At 41.3% G+C, this 19,967-nt stretch overlaps 2 protein-coding genes across 2 annotated transcripts; one reads left to right on the forward strand and one right to left on the reverse strand.

Annotated features, from left to right (window-relative positions):
* Positions 1-6,895: 6,895 nt before the first annotated feature.
* Positions 6,896-8,453, forward strand: LOC133849887 (uncharacterized). The gene is made up of 3 exons (XM_062285924.1): positions 6,896-7,256; positions 7,322-8,251; positions 8,305-8,453. Exons 1-3 carry the CDS (start codon positions 6,896-6,898, stop codon positions 8,451-8,453), a joined length of 1,440 nt encoding a protein of 479 aa, XP_062141908.1.
* Positions 8,454-18,976: 10,523 nt separating this feature from the next.
* LOC133849900 (E3 SUMO-protein ligase ZBED1-like) lies at positions 18,977-19,634 on the reverse strand. The gene is made up of 2 exons (XM_062285930.1): positions 19,247-19,634; positions 18,977-19,181 (listed from the first exon to the last, which is right to left on the reverse strand). The coding sequence occupies exons 1-2, from the start codon at positions 19,592-19,594 to the stop codon at positions 18,993-18,995; spliced, it is 537 nt and encodes a 178-aa protein (XP_062141914.1). The 5' UTR covers positions 19,595-19,634; the 3' UTR covers positions 18,977-18,992.
* Positions 19,635-19,967: the final 333 nt, after the last annotated feature.

The following is a 19,967-nucleotide window of genomic DNA, read 5'->3' on the forward strand; positions in this document are numbered from 1 at the left end:
GTGGTGGACGGCATCATTCGTTGTTGCATTTCGAGACATCGCAACGAGCCTCGTCAGCTGATTCGTCTGCCGCTCTGCAGCCTCCAGCTTCTACGTCTCTTGCTGCCCAATCTCGTTGTTCTGATGCTGCACTCTTGGGTACTGTTGGTGTTTTGCTTAAGAGTCGTGCTGGGTCGTTCATTCATTGTCGTGCTCTGTTGGATTCTGGTTCGCAAAACCACATGATGACGTCCCATTTAGCAAAACAGCTAGAGTTAAAGCGGACACGATCAGATGCTATGGTTTCTGGGCTCGGGGACACAGAAGTTTCTGTTGAAGGATGCACAGTCAATGTTTGTATGCGTTCTTGCATCTCCGACTATTCTGTCAATCTTCAAGCTGTTGTGACGTCTACAATCACTAACAGCCATCCGAATTTTGCCGTTGACATCGACGGTTGGGCGATTCCATCTAACATTCAGTTAGCTGATCCAGCCTTCAATCGTCCGCAGCGCGTGGACCTGCTGATTGGTGCAAGCCTATTCTACGGCTTGTTATGTGACGGACAGATTGACCTTGGAGATGGATTGCCTATCCTTCAGAATACCCGCCTTGGTTGGATCGTTGCTGGTGGTGGAGACAGCAGACAGCAGACAGCATTGATGGCAACGGAAAAGGTTTCTGATGATAGTGACGAATGCCAACGGATGGGACTCGCCAGTGTTGTGCAGTGCATGTCCAAGCATATGGACGAGCTGTCAGCTTCCCGAGCTTCCCGAGACAAATGCCGTGCTGCAGCAGATGCAGCGCAATTACGAAGAGCTGCAACAGCAGTTGCACGACAGGGATGTGGAATGGACGCAGCGTCAGCAGGAGTTGGAGCATCATTTGCGTCACACGCAGGATCAGCTGAATGCCGCCGAGCAGCAAGTGCTGCAGCTGCAGACACGCATTCGCGATCAGGAAGCGCTGGAGCGGATCAAGGAGCTAGGCAAGGAACTGCAATCGCTGCGCACCAGCACCGAGATGAAGGAGCGTGATCTGCGCGATCGTCTTGTTGTGTTGTTTCAGGATGAGGTCGGCGCGCTGCGCACTTCGGCGCAGCGTCGCAATCCCAGCAACCACAGCAATAGCAATGGTAACCACAGTAAAAGTCTCAACGATAGCAGCGGTGAGCTGTACCGTCTGACCAATGATATGGAGAGTTTGCTCTGTGTGCTGGAGCTGAAACAGGCCGATATCCCGGCGCTGTCCAAGCAGAACGCAGAGCTGCAGCGTGAGAACGACGAGCAGCGCAGTTTGAGCAATCGTGTCACTCTGCTGCTCCATCTGTATCGTTCTGTTGGTCACTTCGTTCTCAATTACGATGAGCTTCGCACGTTGATTTGCCAAATAGCGGCAATACTTAATAGTCATTCATTGCTATCAGTTTCAGAGAATTCTGACGATTTTGATGTGCTGACTCCCGCTCATCTACTGTTTAATGGTCCTCAAACCGTGAGTCTTGAGCCCGACCTAACTACGCTGGACTATAATCGGTTGGATGGTTGGCAGCGTATCACTCAGCTGCAGCAGGTCTTCTGGACTAGATGGCGGGAGGAGTATCTGACTCTTCTCCAGCAAAGATCCAAGTGGCGCACTCCTGATCGTCGTCTCCAAGTCAACGACATGGTCTTGATGAATTACGAAAATTTGGCTCCTCTTCGGTGGCCGCTAGCCTGCTCACCTGCTCATTTGTCGAGCTGTATCAGGCAGTGTTGTCATTTTTTCTGAGTAAAACATGCTGGATTAACGAAAAAAAAGCTGAAAAGAGCGGAATACCAAAGAAAAAAGTTTAGAAAAAATCTGATTTTTATAGGGAATGTGCTGTTTTTGATTAATAAACCCTCAGTTCCTCTTAACTTAACATAAAATATATGGGTAATACTCTTTACAGTGAAAAAAACATCAACTGAAAAAATTTTAAAACTAAGTAATATAATGTACAAAAATTAAGATCTATAGTATATTTAAGATGTCGTCAATATTGTCTTCATCGGTTGGATAAAATGTATTTTCAATTGTAGATAGGTAGCTGAGTGGTACATTGTAGTTAAAACAGCACTTATTGTGTCGACGCAGCCCATACCTAAAAATTTAGGTAAATTAATTTTTAATTTGAAAATAAAAATAAATTAAAATATGTACTTTATAGTTAGTATAGCGTTTAACGTTTCAACGCTCATGCTATTTAAAATTTTGGTTTTTATTAAATTTACTTGGCTGAATACCCGCTCGACGTCGGCATTCGACCAAGGCAGGGACTGCATTTGCAGAGCAACTGAAGCCAATTCCTGATTCCCGGTATTTTTGAACTTCAGCCCAGAACTTACATAACTGTATCATCGACATTTTCCTACTCTACCAGGGTTATGTCATTGTACAGTCGTTCAATTTTATCTATGTTTGGAGAGATTTGTTTCTTTTAATTTTCAAAATATTTTCAACAGAGAATGTGTAGGGAGAAGCAGACAGCGCATGTTAATGCAATGCTCTGCCGGCAGCGCTGTATGCTCTCTGTTAGCGATCGCTTGCAGTTCGATCGGCTAATTGCCTTTTACTCTTCAATCGTAATTTTGTTGTTATCGTGTCGGTGGCGAAGCTTGGTACTACGCAAGTCACAGCCAAACATTCTAAGGTGGTTACATATACGTACATATGTACCATCTCAATAAACAATTGAATTCGAAATTTGCGTGTTTTATTTATAAACAATAGACGTGCAAATAAAGCTACTAAAAAAGCTTAGTGGCTCAACATTTGGAGGCCCCGGCGAGATTCAATATACTCTCGCTAAGTGTTGTGAATGCAATTGATTTGCCTAAATAATTAGTGAAGTGTTTACTAAACAATAACTATTAGTGAAACATTTAAAGTGCAAGTGCGAAGAGATATATATACAGTGGGGAGCAAAATTGAGTACATGTTTGCATATTTCACATTTCGGAGCGAATGATAAAGAAAACAGTAATGCAAATGGAAAAAGTTTATTCTCTTTATTCAATATATAATTGACTATACATTAACGAGAAAAGATCAACGAAGAGGTGCACAAAGAAGAAAAGAAAACTTGAAAACAAAAACAACTCGTATGTACTCATTTATGCACCTTTGACATTTTAAACATACATGTACATATGCATATATATTTAACAAGCGGTGCATTTCTATTCTTGCATTCTCCGTTGTTTGCGCATGTTAGCCGTTGCTCCGTGGCTTGCGCACCTTCTCCGCTCTCCGTCGCTTGTCTATGCTCTCCGCTACTCCGCTGTCGCAGCTGCGTACATTGCCCTTGCTGCTCTCTTATGCTCTCGGTTTGTGTGATCTAAATCAGCTAATCAACTGATTAACTTTGAACAGCTGCTGTGCTTAAGCAAACCGCGCGCGTTTGTAATCGCGGTTTGACGCATTTTTTCTGCTGCGCTGCACAGTAAATTTGATATACAAAGTGAGCTATTGCCAGTTAGCACAAGTGCGGTTAACTCCTAACAATGGAAAACTCGATGAACGAGCAAGCGACTACTGTCGAAAATCGCGCGCGGTTTTTCAAGCGGGAGGTTTTATCGCTTTATGATAGCCTGGTGAGACTCGATGCGTCGCTTTCTGAAGTTAAGCTAGCTGCATTTAATTCATCTGAATTAGCAGTACGGTTGGAGCTATTAGAACGTGCTCAAGCTTCATTTGACTTAGCTCAGAATGCGCTAGAGGAGATCGACTATAATGAGATCGGTAGTGAAACGCGGGACAATTTCGATGAGCGGTTTCTTGAAGTGAAATCGCGTGTTCGAGCTCAATTTGACAGTCGTGAGCGTCAATTGATTCGGTCGTCCACATTGCGGCGTGATGAGACCATCGATTCTTCGACTAATGGCCTCGGTGCCCGCGCTAATAGACGTCGTCTACCCGAGCTCAAACTTCCCACGTTCGGTGGAGGTTATACGGAATACGCGAGTTTTGGTCAATGTTCGAGTCTGTCATTGACAAGGACAACGATTTAGATGATGTTGAAAAGTTTCAGCATCTGCTATCGTGTTTAACTGGTCCAGCGCTGGATGCAGTTCGGTCGTTGCAGATATCTAGGCCCAATTATCGTGTGGCTCTGGATATATTGGATAATCGGTTCAACAACAACCGACTTGTGTTCCTGTCGCACATTAAGGATCTGTTGGGTACCAAGAAGGTGGAGGCAGGAGCATCCGTGGCCACTAAACTTCGTGAGTTTAGCGATAAGGTAAATGTTCACATGGGGGCATTAAAGACTCTGGGCCGTCTAGAGGAACAGCATTCTTATTTACGTGCTGCTGCAAAAGCTGGATGTGGAAACCCAGGCTGCGTGGGAGGATAGCAGGGCATTGGACAACTCTGCCGCCGATAAAGTGCCGACAGCCAACGAGTTCTTCACGTTTCTGGACGAAAGATGTCGGAAGCTCGAGACTCTGCAATACGCTATGGGTAGTCACACAGTAGGCACACAGGTGGGAAGGAGCTTAAGCCATAACGGCAGCAGGAAGGCGTTTGTGGCCCAATCTAGCCCCAGCATGCTGCAGCAGAGCAAATGTTTGTGTGTTTTGTGACGCGCCTGGTCACGGCATATATTCCTGCCCCATCTTTGCAAATTTGTCTCCCTTCTTGAGGCAGAAAGAAGTGAAGAAGCTCGCTCTCTGCTTTAACTGTCTAAAGAAAGCACACCACACTGGATCCTGCACATCTCGCGCTTGCCGTAACTGTGGTGGACGGCATCATTCGTTGTTGCATTTCGAGACATCGCAACGAGCCTCGTCAGCTGATTCGTCTGCCGCTCTGCAGCCTCCAGCTTCTACGTCTCTTGCTGCCCAATCTCGTTGTTCTGATGCTGCACTCTTGGGTACTGTTGGTGTTTTGCTTAAGAGTCGTGCTGGGTCGTTCATTCATTGTCGTGCTCTGTTGGATTCTGGTTCGCAAAACCACATGATGACGTCCCATTTAGCAAAACAGCTAGAGTTAAAGCGGACACGATCAGATGCTATGGTTTCTGGGCTCGGGGACACAGAAGTTTCTGTTGAAGGATGCACAGTCAATGTTTGTATGCGTTCTTGCATCTCCGACTATTCTGTCAATCTTCAAGCTGTTGTGACGTCTACAATCACTAACAGCCATCCGAATTTTGCCGTTGACATCGACGGTTGGGCGATTCCATCTAACATTCAGTTAGCTGATCCAGCCTTCAATCGTCCGCAGCGCGTGGACCTGCTGATTGGTGCAAGCCTATTCTACGGCTTGTTATGTGACGGACAGATTGACCTTGGAGATGGATTGCCTATCCTTCAGAATACCCGCCTTGGTTGGATCGTTGGTGGTGGTGACAGTACGACGCACACAGCATTGATGGCAGCGCAAAAGGGTTCTGAAAGTAGTAACGATCAAGCAGATGCCAGCCTAAATGAGCTTGTTCGTCGTTTTTGGGAAGTCGAGAGCTGCGAGTATGAGGCCACAAGGCTTAGTAGTAGTAGGGAGCAGCAGCATTGCGAAGAGCATTTTCGCAAAAATGTTACTCGGCTACCATCTGGTGAATACTCCGTAAGACTGCCAATGAAGTCTAGTGTTGACTCGTTAGGGGAATCATATACTCAAGCTCATCGTCGATTTCTCAATCTGAAGCGCAAATTGCAGCGGCATCCTGCTCTTAGGATGCAATACTCATCATTTATTGAAGAATACTTGAAGTTGAATCATATGTCGCGTGTTCCTGCTGAGGCCATTGAGCGTTGCAAGTATTTTCTGCCACACCACTGCGTACTAAAGGCCGATAGCACGACAACAAAGCTTCGTGTTGTGTTCGATGGTTCGGCAGCGACATCCACTGGATATTCGTTAAATGAGGTTATGATGGCTGGTCCTGTTATACAGGACAAATTGATGCATATACTTCATCGCTTCCGTACATATCTGGTGGCACTAACAGGGGATATATGCAAGATGTATCGATGTGTGCGCATGGCTTCAGCAGATAGCTATTATCAATGCATCTTATGGCGCGATTCGCCTGATAAAGAGCTGCAGATTTTCAAGCTGGACACTGTTACTTATGGCACGAAGGCAGCGTCATTTTTGTCTGTTCGTGCAATGCATCAGTTGGCGCATGATGAATCAAACTCGTTTCCGGTTGGATCTGTTGCTTTGAAGAATGAGTTCTACGTGGACGATTTTATATTTGGAGGCGATTCAGTTGCTGAGGTTAAGGTCAAGCTGCAGGAAACCGCTTCAATTCTAGCTCGTGCAAACTTCAAACTAAGGAAATGGTGTTCCAGTCATGCCGAAGTATTGTCGGAGATAGCTGACGACGAGAAAGAGTCGTATATGAGGTTCAGCGATGGTAGCGAAATCACGAAAACTCTTGGCCTAGCGTGGGATCCCTCATCGGATTGGCTGCTGTTCTCGCTGTCGTTCTTAGAAGCTGGTTCCAAGCCGTGCAGGCGGTCTGTCTTAGCCACAATTGCACGATTTTATGATCCGCTAGGACTTCTTGGACCCGTCATGACAAAGTCAAAAATATTTCTACAGCAGCTCTGCAAGGATAAGTTGACATGGAATGAGAGTTTGCCTTTGCAGCGATACACAGCCTGGGTAGAAATGTACAGCAGCTTTAATTCCATTTCTAGTCTTTCATTCCCGAGAGCTGTTCTTGCTGCTGGGTGCCGTGTCGAAGTTCATGGATTTTGTGATGCCAGCGAAGAGGCCTACGGCGCTTGGCGTATATGTAGTGTCCAGTGGACGCACTTCTCAGAGTCAGCTGTTGTGCTCTAAATCCAGAGTCGCACTACTCAAAACTATATCAGTTCCCAAGCTGGAATTATGCGGTGCTTATCTTCTGGCCAAACTGCTTCATGCAGTTAGAAACATGGGTTTTCTTGATGGGGAGTTCTTTTGCTGGAGTGATTCATCAGTGGTACTCTCATGGATCAAGGATGATCCATACAAGTTCAACGTTTTTGTGGCAAATCGCGTAGCGTCTATTCAGGATCTTACCGTCAACATGAAATGGCAACATGTTCCCACGGCTTTGAACCCTGCCAACGTACTCTCCAGAGGTACAACTCCAGAATGTTTAGCAGAGTCCAAGATATGGTTTCATGGACCGGAGTTTCTTGTTGAAAATCGAGATGAATGGCCTTCACAACGCTGCTTAGAGTCGTCAACGTTGGAAATCCGTAGTAAGGTCATGATAGCCACGTCTCCGTATGATGATATCACCTTAACACGTTTGCCTCAATGCAGCGCGTATATGCGTTTGTGTTTAAATTTGTTAATCGTATAAAGCATCCAGGTCTCAACGTGGTAGATGTCAACAAAGGCACATGGCTGCTACTGCGAATGGTGCAGTTGTCAAATTTATGGAGTGATGTCAAGGAGATTCGTTCGAAAGGCTTCGTCAAGAAATCGAGTTCAATCGCTTCTTTGTTGCCGTTCATCGACCAATTTGGACTTCTGCGTGTTGGCGGTCGGCTAGCCAATTCAACTCTTCCCTACGATGCTCGCCATCCTATTATATTACATCGACGGCATCCCATTACGTTGGCATTCATCGCTCAGCATCACAAAAAGAATCTTCACGTTGCAGCTAGAGCATTATTAGCAAAGATTCGGTTACAATATTGGCCGATTGGCGGACTGCGAACTGTGTCGAAGGTTGTTCGCAATTGCATCGAATGCTTCCGGGCCAAGCCCACTGTGCTCGAACCAATTATGGCCAGCCTTCCGAAGGAACGCTTTCTGAATTCTCGTGCCTTTGCAATAAGAGGAGTGGACTACTGCGGGCCGTTTTACTATAAATCTGAAGTTCGGAACAGACCTCCAATCAAATGCTACATCAGCGTATTCATCTGCTTTGCTAGCAAGGCGATTCATCTGGAGTTGGTGAAGGATTTGACAACTGCCGCCTTTCTGGGAGATTCGTGTCACTTCGTGGGAGGCCTAATCAGATTTGGTCCGATAATGCGACTAACTTTGTCGGGGCCAAAAATGAACTTCATGATGTCAAGAAACTTCTCTTCAGCGATCCTCATAAGGAGTCATGTGTGCCTGATGGACAACATCGAGTGGAAATTTATTCCTACTCGTTCCCCACATTTTGGTGGACTATGGGAAGCAGCAGTCAAGAGCGCAAAGCACCATCTGTATCGCTCTGTTGGTCGCTCTATTCTCAACTACGATGAGCTTCGCACGCTGGTTTGCCAAATAGCGGCAATAATTAATAGTCGTCCATTGCTATCAATTTCAGAAAATCCTGACGATTGCTATCAATTTCAGAAAATCCTGACGATTTGGATGTGCTGACTCCCGCTCATCTATTGTTTGGTGGTCCTCCAACCGTGATTCTGGAGCCCGACCTAACTACGTTGGACTACAATCGGCTGGATGGTTGGCACCGTGTCACTCAACTGCAGCAGGTCTTCTGAAATAGATGGCGGGAGGAGTATCTGACTCTTCTCCTGCAAAGATCTACGTGGCGCACTCCTGATCGTCGTCTCCAAGTCAACGACGTGGTCTTGATGAAGGACGAACATTTGCCTCCTCTTCGGTGGCCGCTAGCCCGTGTCATGTCACTTATCCCTGGCAAGGACGGCGAGTGTCGAGTTGCCGAGTTAAAGACGTCGTGTGGCAGCACCCGGAGAGCCATAAATAAACTATGTAGACTGCCCCTGAAGGATGATGTTGAAAGATAGGCTTTCAACGGCGGGAGTATGTCGGGAGCAGCAGACAGCGCATGTTAATGCAATGCTGTAACAGCGTCTGCCAGCAGCGCTGCATCTGCCAGCAGCGCTGCATGCTCTCTGTTAGCGATCGCTCTCTGTTAGCGATCGCTCTCTGTTAGCGATCGGGTAATTGCTTTACTCTTGTTTTGACTCTTGAATTGTAATTGCTTGTTATCGTGTCGGTGGCGAAGCTTGGTACACAGCCAAATAATCCAAAGAGTTGGTTACATATACGAACATATGTGACATTTAATAAACAATTGAATTTGAAATTCGCGTGTTTTATTTATAGATAAAGCTACTAAAAAAAGCTTAGTGGCTCAACACTACCAATACCCGAACTATAATCATACTCAAACATGATTGATTTAAATGCTAACCGGTGTTCGGTCAAATTGTGTTTATGTACTCGTATACTCGTCAAGTACACATATGTATGTATGTGTGTATTTCTAGAAAGTTCTACGGTTTTCTGCCGAGTAGCATGTGTTTTGTACGCTTAACAAATTAATTAAAATATTGTAAATAGAACAATAAAATTGTGTTAGAAAAAATTAATTGCGATAAATATAGTCTTTCTGGTCAACGTAAAGGACACAGTTCTCTGTGGAACATTCTATCCGAAATAAAAAACAAGTAAGAAAGTTACAGTCAAGTGTGCTCGACTGTGAGATACCCGCTACCCAAATTTAATAAAGCCAAAATATTGCGGTATCATTTTCAAAATATACCGAAAATACTAAAAAATACCAAAAAATATACCGAATGATATGTTTGGTATATCGATATAGTACACCATTCAAAATATACCATAGACGGCACAATGTACCAGATTGTCGGCCAAAGCAACTCAGACCCCTAGTAAGTAGGCGTTTTTGTCCATACAAAAGTATTTCTTTAATAACTTCCACAATTTTTATCTGATCGCAACCAAATCATAACTACTATAGTAATTATTGTATATACCAAAATTCGTAACTCTAGCTTTAAAATTACGCTTTATTCGACTTTTTTGATTTGCGTGGGCGGAAGGGGGCGTGGCAAAAATTTGAAACAAACTGACATCTAGGTGTTCATACGGACGGACGGACGGACACAGACGGACAGACACACAGACGGACAGACGGAAATGGGTAGATGGTCTCGGCTATTGATGCTGATCAAGAATATATATACTTTTTTGGGTCGGAGATGCCTCCTTCTACCTGTTACATACATTTCCTGCCAGCACAAAGTTATAATACGAAATCACGAAAACTCTTGGCCTAGCGTGGGATCCCTCATCGGATTGGCTGCTGTTCTCGCTGTCGTTCTTAGAAGCTGGTTCCAAGCCGTGCAGGCGGTCTGTCTTAGCCACAATTGCACGATTTTATGATCCGCTAGGACTTCTTGGACCCGTCATGACAAAGTCAAAAATATTTCTACAGCAGCTCTGCAAGGATAAGTTGACATGGAATGAGAGTTTGCCTTTGCAGCGATACACAGCCTGGGTAGAAATGTACAGCAGCTTTAATTCCATTTCTAGTCTTTCATTCCCGAGAGCTGTTCTTGCTGCTGGGTGCCGTGTCGAAGTTCATGGATTTTGTGATGCCAGCGAAGAGGCCTACGGCGCTTGGCGTATATGTAGTGTCCACTGGACGCACTTCTCAGAGTCAGCTGTTGTGCTCTAAATCCAGAGTCGCACCACTCAAAACTATATCAGTTCCCAAGCTGGAATTATGCGGTGCTTATCTTCTGGCCAAACTGCTTCATGCAGTTAGAAACATGGGTTTTCTTGATGGGGAGTTCTTTTGCTGGAGTGATTCATCAGTGGTACTCTCATGGATCAAGGATGATCCATACAAGTTCAACGTTTTTGTGGCAAATCGCGTAGCGTCTATTCAGGATCTTACCGTCAACATGAAATGGCAACATGTTCCCACGGCTTTGAACCCTGCCGACGTACTCTCCAGAGGTACAACTCCAGAATGTTTAGCAGAGTCCAAGATATGGTTTCATGGACCGGAGTTTCTTATTGAAAATCGAGATGAATGGCCTTCACAACGCTGCTTAGAGTCGTCAACGTTGGAAATGCGTAGTAAGGTCATGATAGCCACGTCTCCGTATGATGATATCACTCTTCGTTGCAAGTACCTTAACACGTTTGCCTCAATGCAGCGCGTATATGCGTTTGTGTTTAAATTTGTTAATCGTATAAAGCATCCAGGTCTCAACGTGGTAGATGTCAACAAAGGCACATGGCTGCTACTGCGAATTGTTGTCAAATTTATGGAGTGATGTCAAGGAGATTCGTTCGAAAGGCTTCGTCAAGAAATCGAGTTCAATCGCTTCTTTGTTGCCGTTCATCGACCAATTTGGACTTCTGCGTGTTGGCGGTCGGCTAGCCAATTCAACTCTTCCCTACGATGCTCGCCATCCTATTATATTACATCGACGATGATGTTGAAAGATAGGCTTTCAACGGCGGGAGTATGTCGGGAGCAGCAGACAGCGCATGTTAATGCAATGCTGTAACAGCGTCTGCCAGCAGCGCTGCATCTGCCAGCAGCGCTGCATGCTCTCTGTTAGCGATCGCTCTCTGTTAGCGATCGCTCTCTGTTAGCGATCGGGTAATTGCTTTACTCTTGTTTTGACTCTTGAATTGTAATTGCTTGTTATCGTGTCGGTGGCGAAGCTTGGTACACAGCCAAATAATCCAAAGAGTTGGTTACATATACGAACATATGTGACATTTAATAAACAATTGAATTTGAAATTCGCGTGTTTTATTTATAGATAAAGCTACTAAAAAAGCTTAGTGGCTCAACACTACCAATACCCGAACTTTAATCATACTCAAACATGATTGATTTAAATGCTAACCGGTGTTCGGTCAAATTGTGTTTATGTACTCGTATACTCGTCAAGTACACATATGTATGTATGTGTGTATTTCTAGAAAGTTCTACGGTTTTCTGCCGAGTAGCATGTGTTTTGTACGCTTAACAAATTAATTAAAATATTGTAAATAATGGATTAGAACAATAAAATTGTGTTAGAAAAAATTAATTGCGATAAATATAGTCTTTCTGGTCAACGTAAAGGACACAGTTCTCTGTGGAACATTCTATCCGAAATAAAAAACAAGTAAGAAAGTTACAGTCAAGTGTGCTCGACTGTGAGATACCCGCTACCCAAATTTAATAAAGCCAAAATATTGCGGTATCATTTTCAAAATATACCGAAAATACTAAAAAATACCAAAAAATATACCGAATGATATGTTTGGTATATCGATATAGTACACCATTCAAAATATACCATAGACGGCACAATGTACCAGATTGTCGGCCAAAGCAACTCAGACCCCTAGTAAGTAGGCGTTTTTGTCCATACAAAAGTATTTCTTTAATAACTTCCACAATTATCTGATCGAAACCAAATTTTCAGGAATCATAACTACTATAGTAATTATTGTATATACCAAAATTCGTAACTCTAGCTTTAAAATTACGCTTTATTCGACTTTTTTGATTTGCGTGGGCGGAAGGGGGCGTGGCAAAAATTTGAAACAAACTGACATCTAGGTGTTCATACGGACGGACGGACGGACACAGACGGACAGACACACAGACGGACAGACGGACATGGGTAGATGGTCTCGGCTATTGATGCTGATGAAGAATATATATACTTTATAGGGTCGGAGATGCCTCCTTCTACCTGTTACATACATTTCCTGCCAGCACAAAGTTATAATACCCTTCTACCCTATGGGTAGCGGGTATAAAAATTGTGTTAAAACAAGTGTCTGCTGAAACCAAAACGGAAGCAACCAAAGTTTGTGCTGAGTGGATTGTTGAAGATTGCCACTGACCATTTTCTGCCGTTAAAGGTCAAATAAGTAATACAATTTTTTTTTACATTTATTACTTACATATATTAAAGGTACTGGATTTATGAAAATGGTGCAGTTTTTCGTTAAACTCGGGGCACTATATGGTGAAAATGTTGATTTGGAGGACGGCATTCTAAATCCAACAATAATACCAATAATGTGCAAAAACCAGCTATAACGGCGCCTGTAGCCAATGTGAATTAGATACGGCCTAAAAGTATTCAATTTTTCTTGTCAGCTAAAGTTCTTCCTAAAAGTATGCAAGTGTAATTTCAACTTACAATCGAGTAGCTTTTTGTTGTCTGCAATAAGGGCGAAGCTTTTAGCGCATCAGCTGCGCTGGAGAGCTGAGCTTTAAGTTGTTCATCAGCTGCACTGAAAAGCTCAGCTTTGACGTTTCATCAGCTGCACTAAGAAAAAGCTCTGCTTGACGTTTCGCTCGCTGCACCGCGCATGCTGAGCCAGCTTAAGCTGGGCTGGTTCCGGTCAAAGCACTTTTCTGGTGACCGGCAGCGTGCATAGACGCATATTGGTTGGTGTGAAAATTTTATACCACAAGACACAAGAGGTTAGTATTCTCTTAGTGCTTAGTGCTTAGTGCTTAGTGCTTGCTTATACTTGGTAAGAATTGATAGTAATAGATTCTGGTACGTGTTCTTTACTCATTGTTGTTGCTTTCGCAGGTCGTTTTCGATATTTTTTGTCTTTTTGGTTTGGCTCTTTTTTGAGCGCGACAGTGCACTGTAGTGCCTGCACTAGCGGCCGGCGAAGCGCTACTGAGCGCCATCTTTGTTGCCGCCCTAGCGGCCAGTAAAGCGCACCAGAGTGCTCTCGTTGCGGCGCACTAGCGGCCATCTAAGCGACCTTAGCGCCATCCTTGCCGCCGCAATAGCGGCCAGCGAAGCGGCACTGAGCGCCATCTTTGCCACCGCGCTAGTGGCCAGCGAAGCGCCAGTGCGCGCCATCTTTACCGCTACACTAGCGGCCAGCGGAGCGCCAGTGCGCGAGTTACCTTCTCTACCCTATTCATAGAGATGTAGGGTATACGAAAAACGTGAAGAGGCACGATCGGACACAATCGGAACGACCGTTACAAAAACGACATAAAAGAGAAGACGGAGTTGCGAAGTGACGTTTGGTTCGACAGTCAGTCGAGTGTGAACACAGAAGCTGAGCAGACGTCGAAGAAAATAAATAAAAAAAAGAAAAGAATAACTAAAAAATTGTGCGTTTTCAATTACACCACCAATAAAGAAAGCATCTACAACAATAGTGTTGTTAATCTATTGGTAACTGGCGCAGCCGTACTCTTACCTATTACTCCATTTTAAGCCGGTCACAACATTATAAAAAGTATGTATACATATGTATATTTTAATTATTAACACACATTACACACATGTGTATGTACATTGTGAAATACCAAGACTAGTGGTGAAATTCAGACATAAAAAAAAGAATGTATATATATGTATAAAAAAAGTATGTATATATATATATATTTAAATTATTAACACACATTACACACATGTGTATGTACATTGTGACATACCGAGAATAGCAGTGAAGCAATGTATATAAATTGTTTGTGTGAATCCCCTTATTCTGCGTTTTTTCTAAGAACAATGCGAGAGGCACACAGAGACAACGGAATCGTTTGTCTCAATACAAACAGTCGTCGAATTCTTTTGTGTATGTATACTTATGTATGTATACAACAAAAATCGATGCGTTAACAACAACAATAACAACAATACAACAATATATGTTCAAACCTATCGAACGTGTCGTGAAGATGTTTGAGAAAGTTGCAACTAGTTTTGTGTTTCAGTGCGACTCACAGACTAAGAGCAACAAGGTGTGCTCAAACCGATCGAACGTATCCTGGAGCATGTTTGAGATGTTTGCAGTTAGTTTTGTGTTTCAGTGCAATTCACAGACTACGAGCAACAATGTGTGCTCAAACCGATCGAACGTATCCTGGAGCATGTTTGAGATGGTTGCAGTTAGTTTTGTGTTTCAGTGCGACTCACAGACTAAGGGCAATTATAAGTGGTCAAACCTTTTAACGTGTAGTTTAAACATGTTCGAAACGATATTTGTATATATTTAGGTGCAATTTAAGTACCAGATACAACAATATATTTATATACGTACCTTGGTTTTGTTACACGTAAATTTGAAATGTAAAATATATATTCTTTACTAATAGTAAATACTAATTAACAGATAAGGGCTACCATGAGAGGAGCAAAAGACCGTATTCCAAATACCAGGAGTCGATCTGGAAACAACATCAGTGTATCCGAAAATACAGAGGCCATCGTAACAAGACAAGACGATCAATCATCTACGTCTTCTTCATCAGAATACGTCCTTCCAGATCAAGGAGAGCAATCTGTTAATTCACTTGATGTCCTATCATCACTGAAGATACCTGACGCAATTCGTTTTTTACCGGTATACGATGGTAATCCAAAAACTTTACATGAATTTATAACCAACGTAGAGGAAATCCTAGCACTGATTAGCGGTACTAGTAAAACGCCATATGGTCAGTTACTTCTAAGATCGATTCGCAATAAAATCGAAGGAAAGGCTAGCGAGGGCATCATCGAATCTGGAGCCAGTCTTAATTGGGAAGAAATTAAGGACGCCCTCATTTTGGATTGCGCGGACAAGAGAGATGAACCCACTCTTATGTTCGAACTCCACAATTCTGTGCAGGAGAATTTATCTTTACGTCAACTATATGACAAAGTCTGTGAGATTAAATTGGCATTATTTAGAATAGCGGAAACCACAAAATCGGAGCAGTGTGTGGTTAAGACAAAAATAAAACTGTTTGCAGACATATGTCTTAACTCATTTTTAACAGGAATTAGGGGCCCATTAGGGGCTACAATAAGATCGATGAAACCGACCAACCTGAAAGAGAGAGAAACTTTTTTCGCTCAAAAGAAAAATAAAAATGAGAATCAACAAATTGAATAACGACAGGCAAGATCCGGAACAGCTAGAAAATAATGATGTAATATTTAGAAAAGAAAATAGAAGAAATAAGCTTACACCTAGATTCACAAAGCAACAAGTACTACAAGATAAAGGTCCAACCCTTATCACAACCAAAAATCAGAAAATTCACAAATCAAAAATTAAAAGAAGAATAAAAAAGCAAGAAGATCAGTCCATTTAAATTCTTATCCAAAAAAAAAATTTATATAATATAAATAATTAAGTTTTAATATTTTATAAATGCATTATTTTGATCGTTTTTTTTTTTTAAAAAAAAATAATATATAAAATAATTATATTATATAAGCTCAGAATTAGGAATAAGAAGTAGGATAAAAGTTATAAACACTGAATTTATAGAAAAAGCGATGAACGCACTGAAAAATGTACTCATGTTACGATATATCTAATAATAATGATAAACGCTGTATTTATAGAAGAAGCGATGAACGCAATGAAAAGTGTACTTACGTTACAATATGTTATATCTAATAAGACAAATAATATCTCAATAATTACATACTTATTAATTTTATATTAATTGAACAAACTACCGACCATACTTAATCTAAGACTAAAGAAGGGTCACGTTATAAGAAAGATAACTTCGTTCGTACCGTCAGATGTGTCTCCATTCCGGACCTCACTCAGCACTTAGGGGGGGGAGGAGTTACCTTCTCTACCCTATTCATAGAGATGTAGGGTATACGAAAAACGTGAAGACGCACGATCGGACACAATCGGAACGACCGTTACAAAAACGACATAAAAGAGAAGACGGAGTTGCGAAGTGACGTTTGGTTCGACAGTCAGTCGAGTGTGAACACAGAAGCTGAGCAGACGTCGAAGTAAATAAATAAAAAAAAGAAAAGAATAAAAAAAAACAATTGTGCGTTTTCAATTACACCACCAATAAAGAAAGCATCTACACCAATAGTGTTGTTAATCTATTGGTAACTCGCGCTATCTTTGCCGCCAAACTATCGGCCAGCGGAGCGCCACTGAGCGCCATATTTGCCGCCGAACTATCGGCCAGCGAAGGGCCAGTGAGCGACACCGTCGACTTCTTTCTGCCGAGCAGAGCGCCTTATTGCGCCGGCGTAGCGTCAAGGCATCTGCTCGAGCCGTCAGCGCAGCACCCCTGCGCATCAACTTATTGGCATCTGCATCTTCACTCATCTCATCATCTCCAACTTCATCATCTCATCTCATCTTTACTCAGCTCCTGATCATCAGCGACTAGTTCGCATATATAAAATAGTGTGTGTGTGTGTTAAAAGTGCAAATATGAAAAATTAAAACCAAATTTGAAAAGTAAAAAAATGATGCGCTACATTGTTTAAAACAAAAAAATAGTGAAACAATATGAAAGATTAAAACTCAACAGTGTAGCGCCGCTCAGCACAAGTTAAAATAAAACATGTTAAGAAAAATTTAGTATTGCAAAAATCGCAAAAATTGCACAGAAATATTAAAAATTTAAATATTTTAATTAAATTTAATTTTGTTAAAATTGTTTAAAAAAAATGAATACGATAAAAAGTTAAAAGTTGAAAAATTTTTAAAAATTAAAAGGTACATTTGTTCACAAAAATAGTTTAAAATTCAAATTAATATTAAAGCGGTACTGCAATTGCAGAATTTCAAAATTGCACAAAAAAAATAAAAGTTAAAAGTTAAAGTTGAAAGTTAAGTTAAAAGGTTAAAAGATAAAATGATTTAAAATCAAAAGAAATTAGCGCAGCTGTTTAGTTGATTGAAAAAAACAATTAAAAATTAAAACATGTATTGTGACACATTCAATTGAAAATAAAAGCGCTAAAATATTGTAAAACAACAAATTAAAAAAGTGAAGCGCTACAAGAATTAAACAAAACAAACGTACAAATATAAAAGAAATAGTTGAAATGAAATAAGAAATTGTAGAGCCATGAGAATTTGGAATATAAAAACAATTGTTTAATGTGTTGTGCACAAGATACAAAAAATTTAAAATATAAAACACAACAGCGAAAATTATTATAGTAAATTAAATTAAACGAATAAGTTATGAAAATCAGTGCCAAGTTAAGAAATAACAAAATTAAAACAACCAAAAATTAAAACGTATGCAAGAGTTATATTGAATATTTTGTACCAGTTTCGCGTATGTGAAGTGAAGTGAACATGAAGTGTTTTGGTGAAAGTTGTATTTCTTTTTATTTAGCACTGTTCCAGCACAACTTCGCCGGAGATCGATCGCCGCCGCAGGAGTTCTGTTGGTGAGTTTTTTTTTATTGCGAAAACACACTTCATACCTTCACCTCAATTTTCTTTGTAAAAACACGGAATATAAATTTATAGAAGGGCATACAAAAATTCAAACTATTATATGTTATAAAGAAAAATGTTTGAGGATAAAATTTCAAAACTTTAATATTTGGCACGGGACAAAACAAAGCACTGAAATTAAGATACATTTATATATTTAAAAATAAACTATAATAATATTGCAACTATTCTCTTATATTATTATCATTGATCATTTTTGTACTATTTTTGTTCATAATGCCTTATTGTTTAATATCTCTCATTAATTAAATTTTATATATCATGAAATAATTTGCTTTTTATTTAGCCGAAACAAGCCAGCGACGCCTCTATCGTAGGGTTAGAAGGGATCACCAGAGCCATGCTCTGATGCAGTGATCTTAGGTTGGTAGGGGACTTCATCACTTAACAGCTGTAATGACCTACCTCAATTTTCGCTCTCTCTTTCTCTCTCTCTCTCTCTCTCTCTCTTATTCTCTCTCATTCTCTATTTGTTTTCTTCTTTTTATTTTCGATACATTTTTGGATTTTTCTTTCTCTTTCCGGCTAGTTTTCTAGCAATCCCTTCTTCGTCGCAGCACGTTCAATTTCTGATCTTAAATTGATAATAATGAGAAGCGAAGAAAGGGCTATCGGTATAAGCAAGACCACCACCCCCAAAGCCGACGAGCTAGAGCCGGACTCTAAAGCGTGCCCCGCAAATACCGATAGCCCTGTCGCCTTGTGCTTCTTCTCGTTGCACGTTACACAGCAGAGAAGAAAAAAAAAGAGCTGCGAGGAGAAATATCCGAAATTGTACGCAGAGGCGGAGCATCAACCACAATTGACTAGAGGTGGAGAACTATCGATAGTGGGCGCCATCGATAGTCGACGATGGTTTATTTTAAACTATCGATAGTGTCGATAGTGCCATCGATAGTGGCTCGATAATGGCTCGATAGTGTAGCCCAACAAAAAAATTTTTTTTAAGCAAATATAAAAATATTATGCTTTATTTTAATTAAAAAAAAAAGAATGAAACGAATACAATAAAATATGCTTTATTTCAGCCAAGAGTTGCGATTTAAAAACAAAAGAATGTTAACATTTTTTTCTTTGAGCCGGGTTCGCCTCTCCGATATTATTTGGCCCGCCTTGCTGAATGTTCTTTCAGACTCCACGGACGTAGCCGGAATGCAAAGATATTTGGCGAAAAGGCTCCCAATGGCAGGGAAATCAGTTTGATTCACCTGGAAAAAAGTAATATACTTAATTATATGCAATTTATAACTCGGCACTTTTAATTAAGGCATACCTTCATCCATAATAGAGGGTCGATATCTTGTCCTACAATTGCCCTTTCCAGATACTGCCTCTTAGTTAAAATTGCATCTACTCTTGAGTTTACAGAATTATTCATGGAACGCTCACCCAAAAAATCGAACAAAGTATCCTGTATACTTGAATCCGGTGCTACGGGTTGATTACTTGCGGTCTCTTTAACTGGAAAATTGGCCAGCTCATTTTCAAAACATGTTGCTGCTTGTTCAGCGTTTGAGCTATGTTGAAATCCACTTTTTTTGAACCGTGGATCCAAAAGCGTAGCCATCCTGCAGACTGTTCTCTGCTCATATACGGAAAGACGTTGCTTGATTGATTCCATCAATATTTTGTTTAAAGTTTTTCCTTGAAGAGTTTGTAGTAATGGTACAACACTTTCGATTTTCCGAAAAAGTCCATATGTCATGGGAATAATCAGCGATATCGTTACGTATTTTCCGCCAGAAATTTTCTCGCTTGCTTGCTGAAAGAAAGCCAATACTTTTTCAATATCTTTCAGCATAAGTATTTCCTCAGCAGTAAATGGCTGCGGTGCATTCGTTGTTGATAGTAAAACTTTGGCAATGGCATCGTTCATTTTTATAATACGCTCAATCATAAAATAAAAACTATTCCACCTAGTGGTCGTTTCTTGCAACAAAGTATATTCTGAGCCTTCTTGAGCTAATTTGAGCTTTTCATTTGATATAGTGCTT

Source organism: Drosophila sulfurigaster, unplaced genomic scaffold, assembly GCF_023558435.1.
Source record: "Drosophila sulfurigaster albostrigata strain 15112-1811.04 unplaced genomic scaffold, ASM2355843v2 ctg21_pilon, whole genome shotgun sequence".
Lineage (NCBI taxonomy): Eukaryota > Metazoa > Arthropoda > Insecta > Diptera > Drosophilidae > Drosophila > Drosophila sulfurigaster.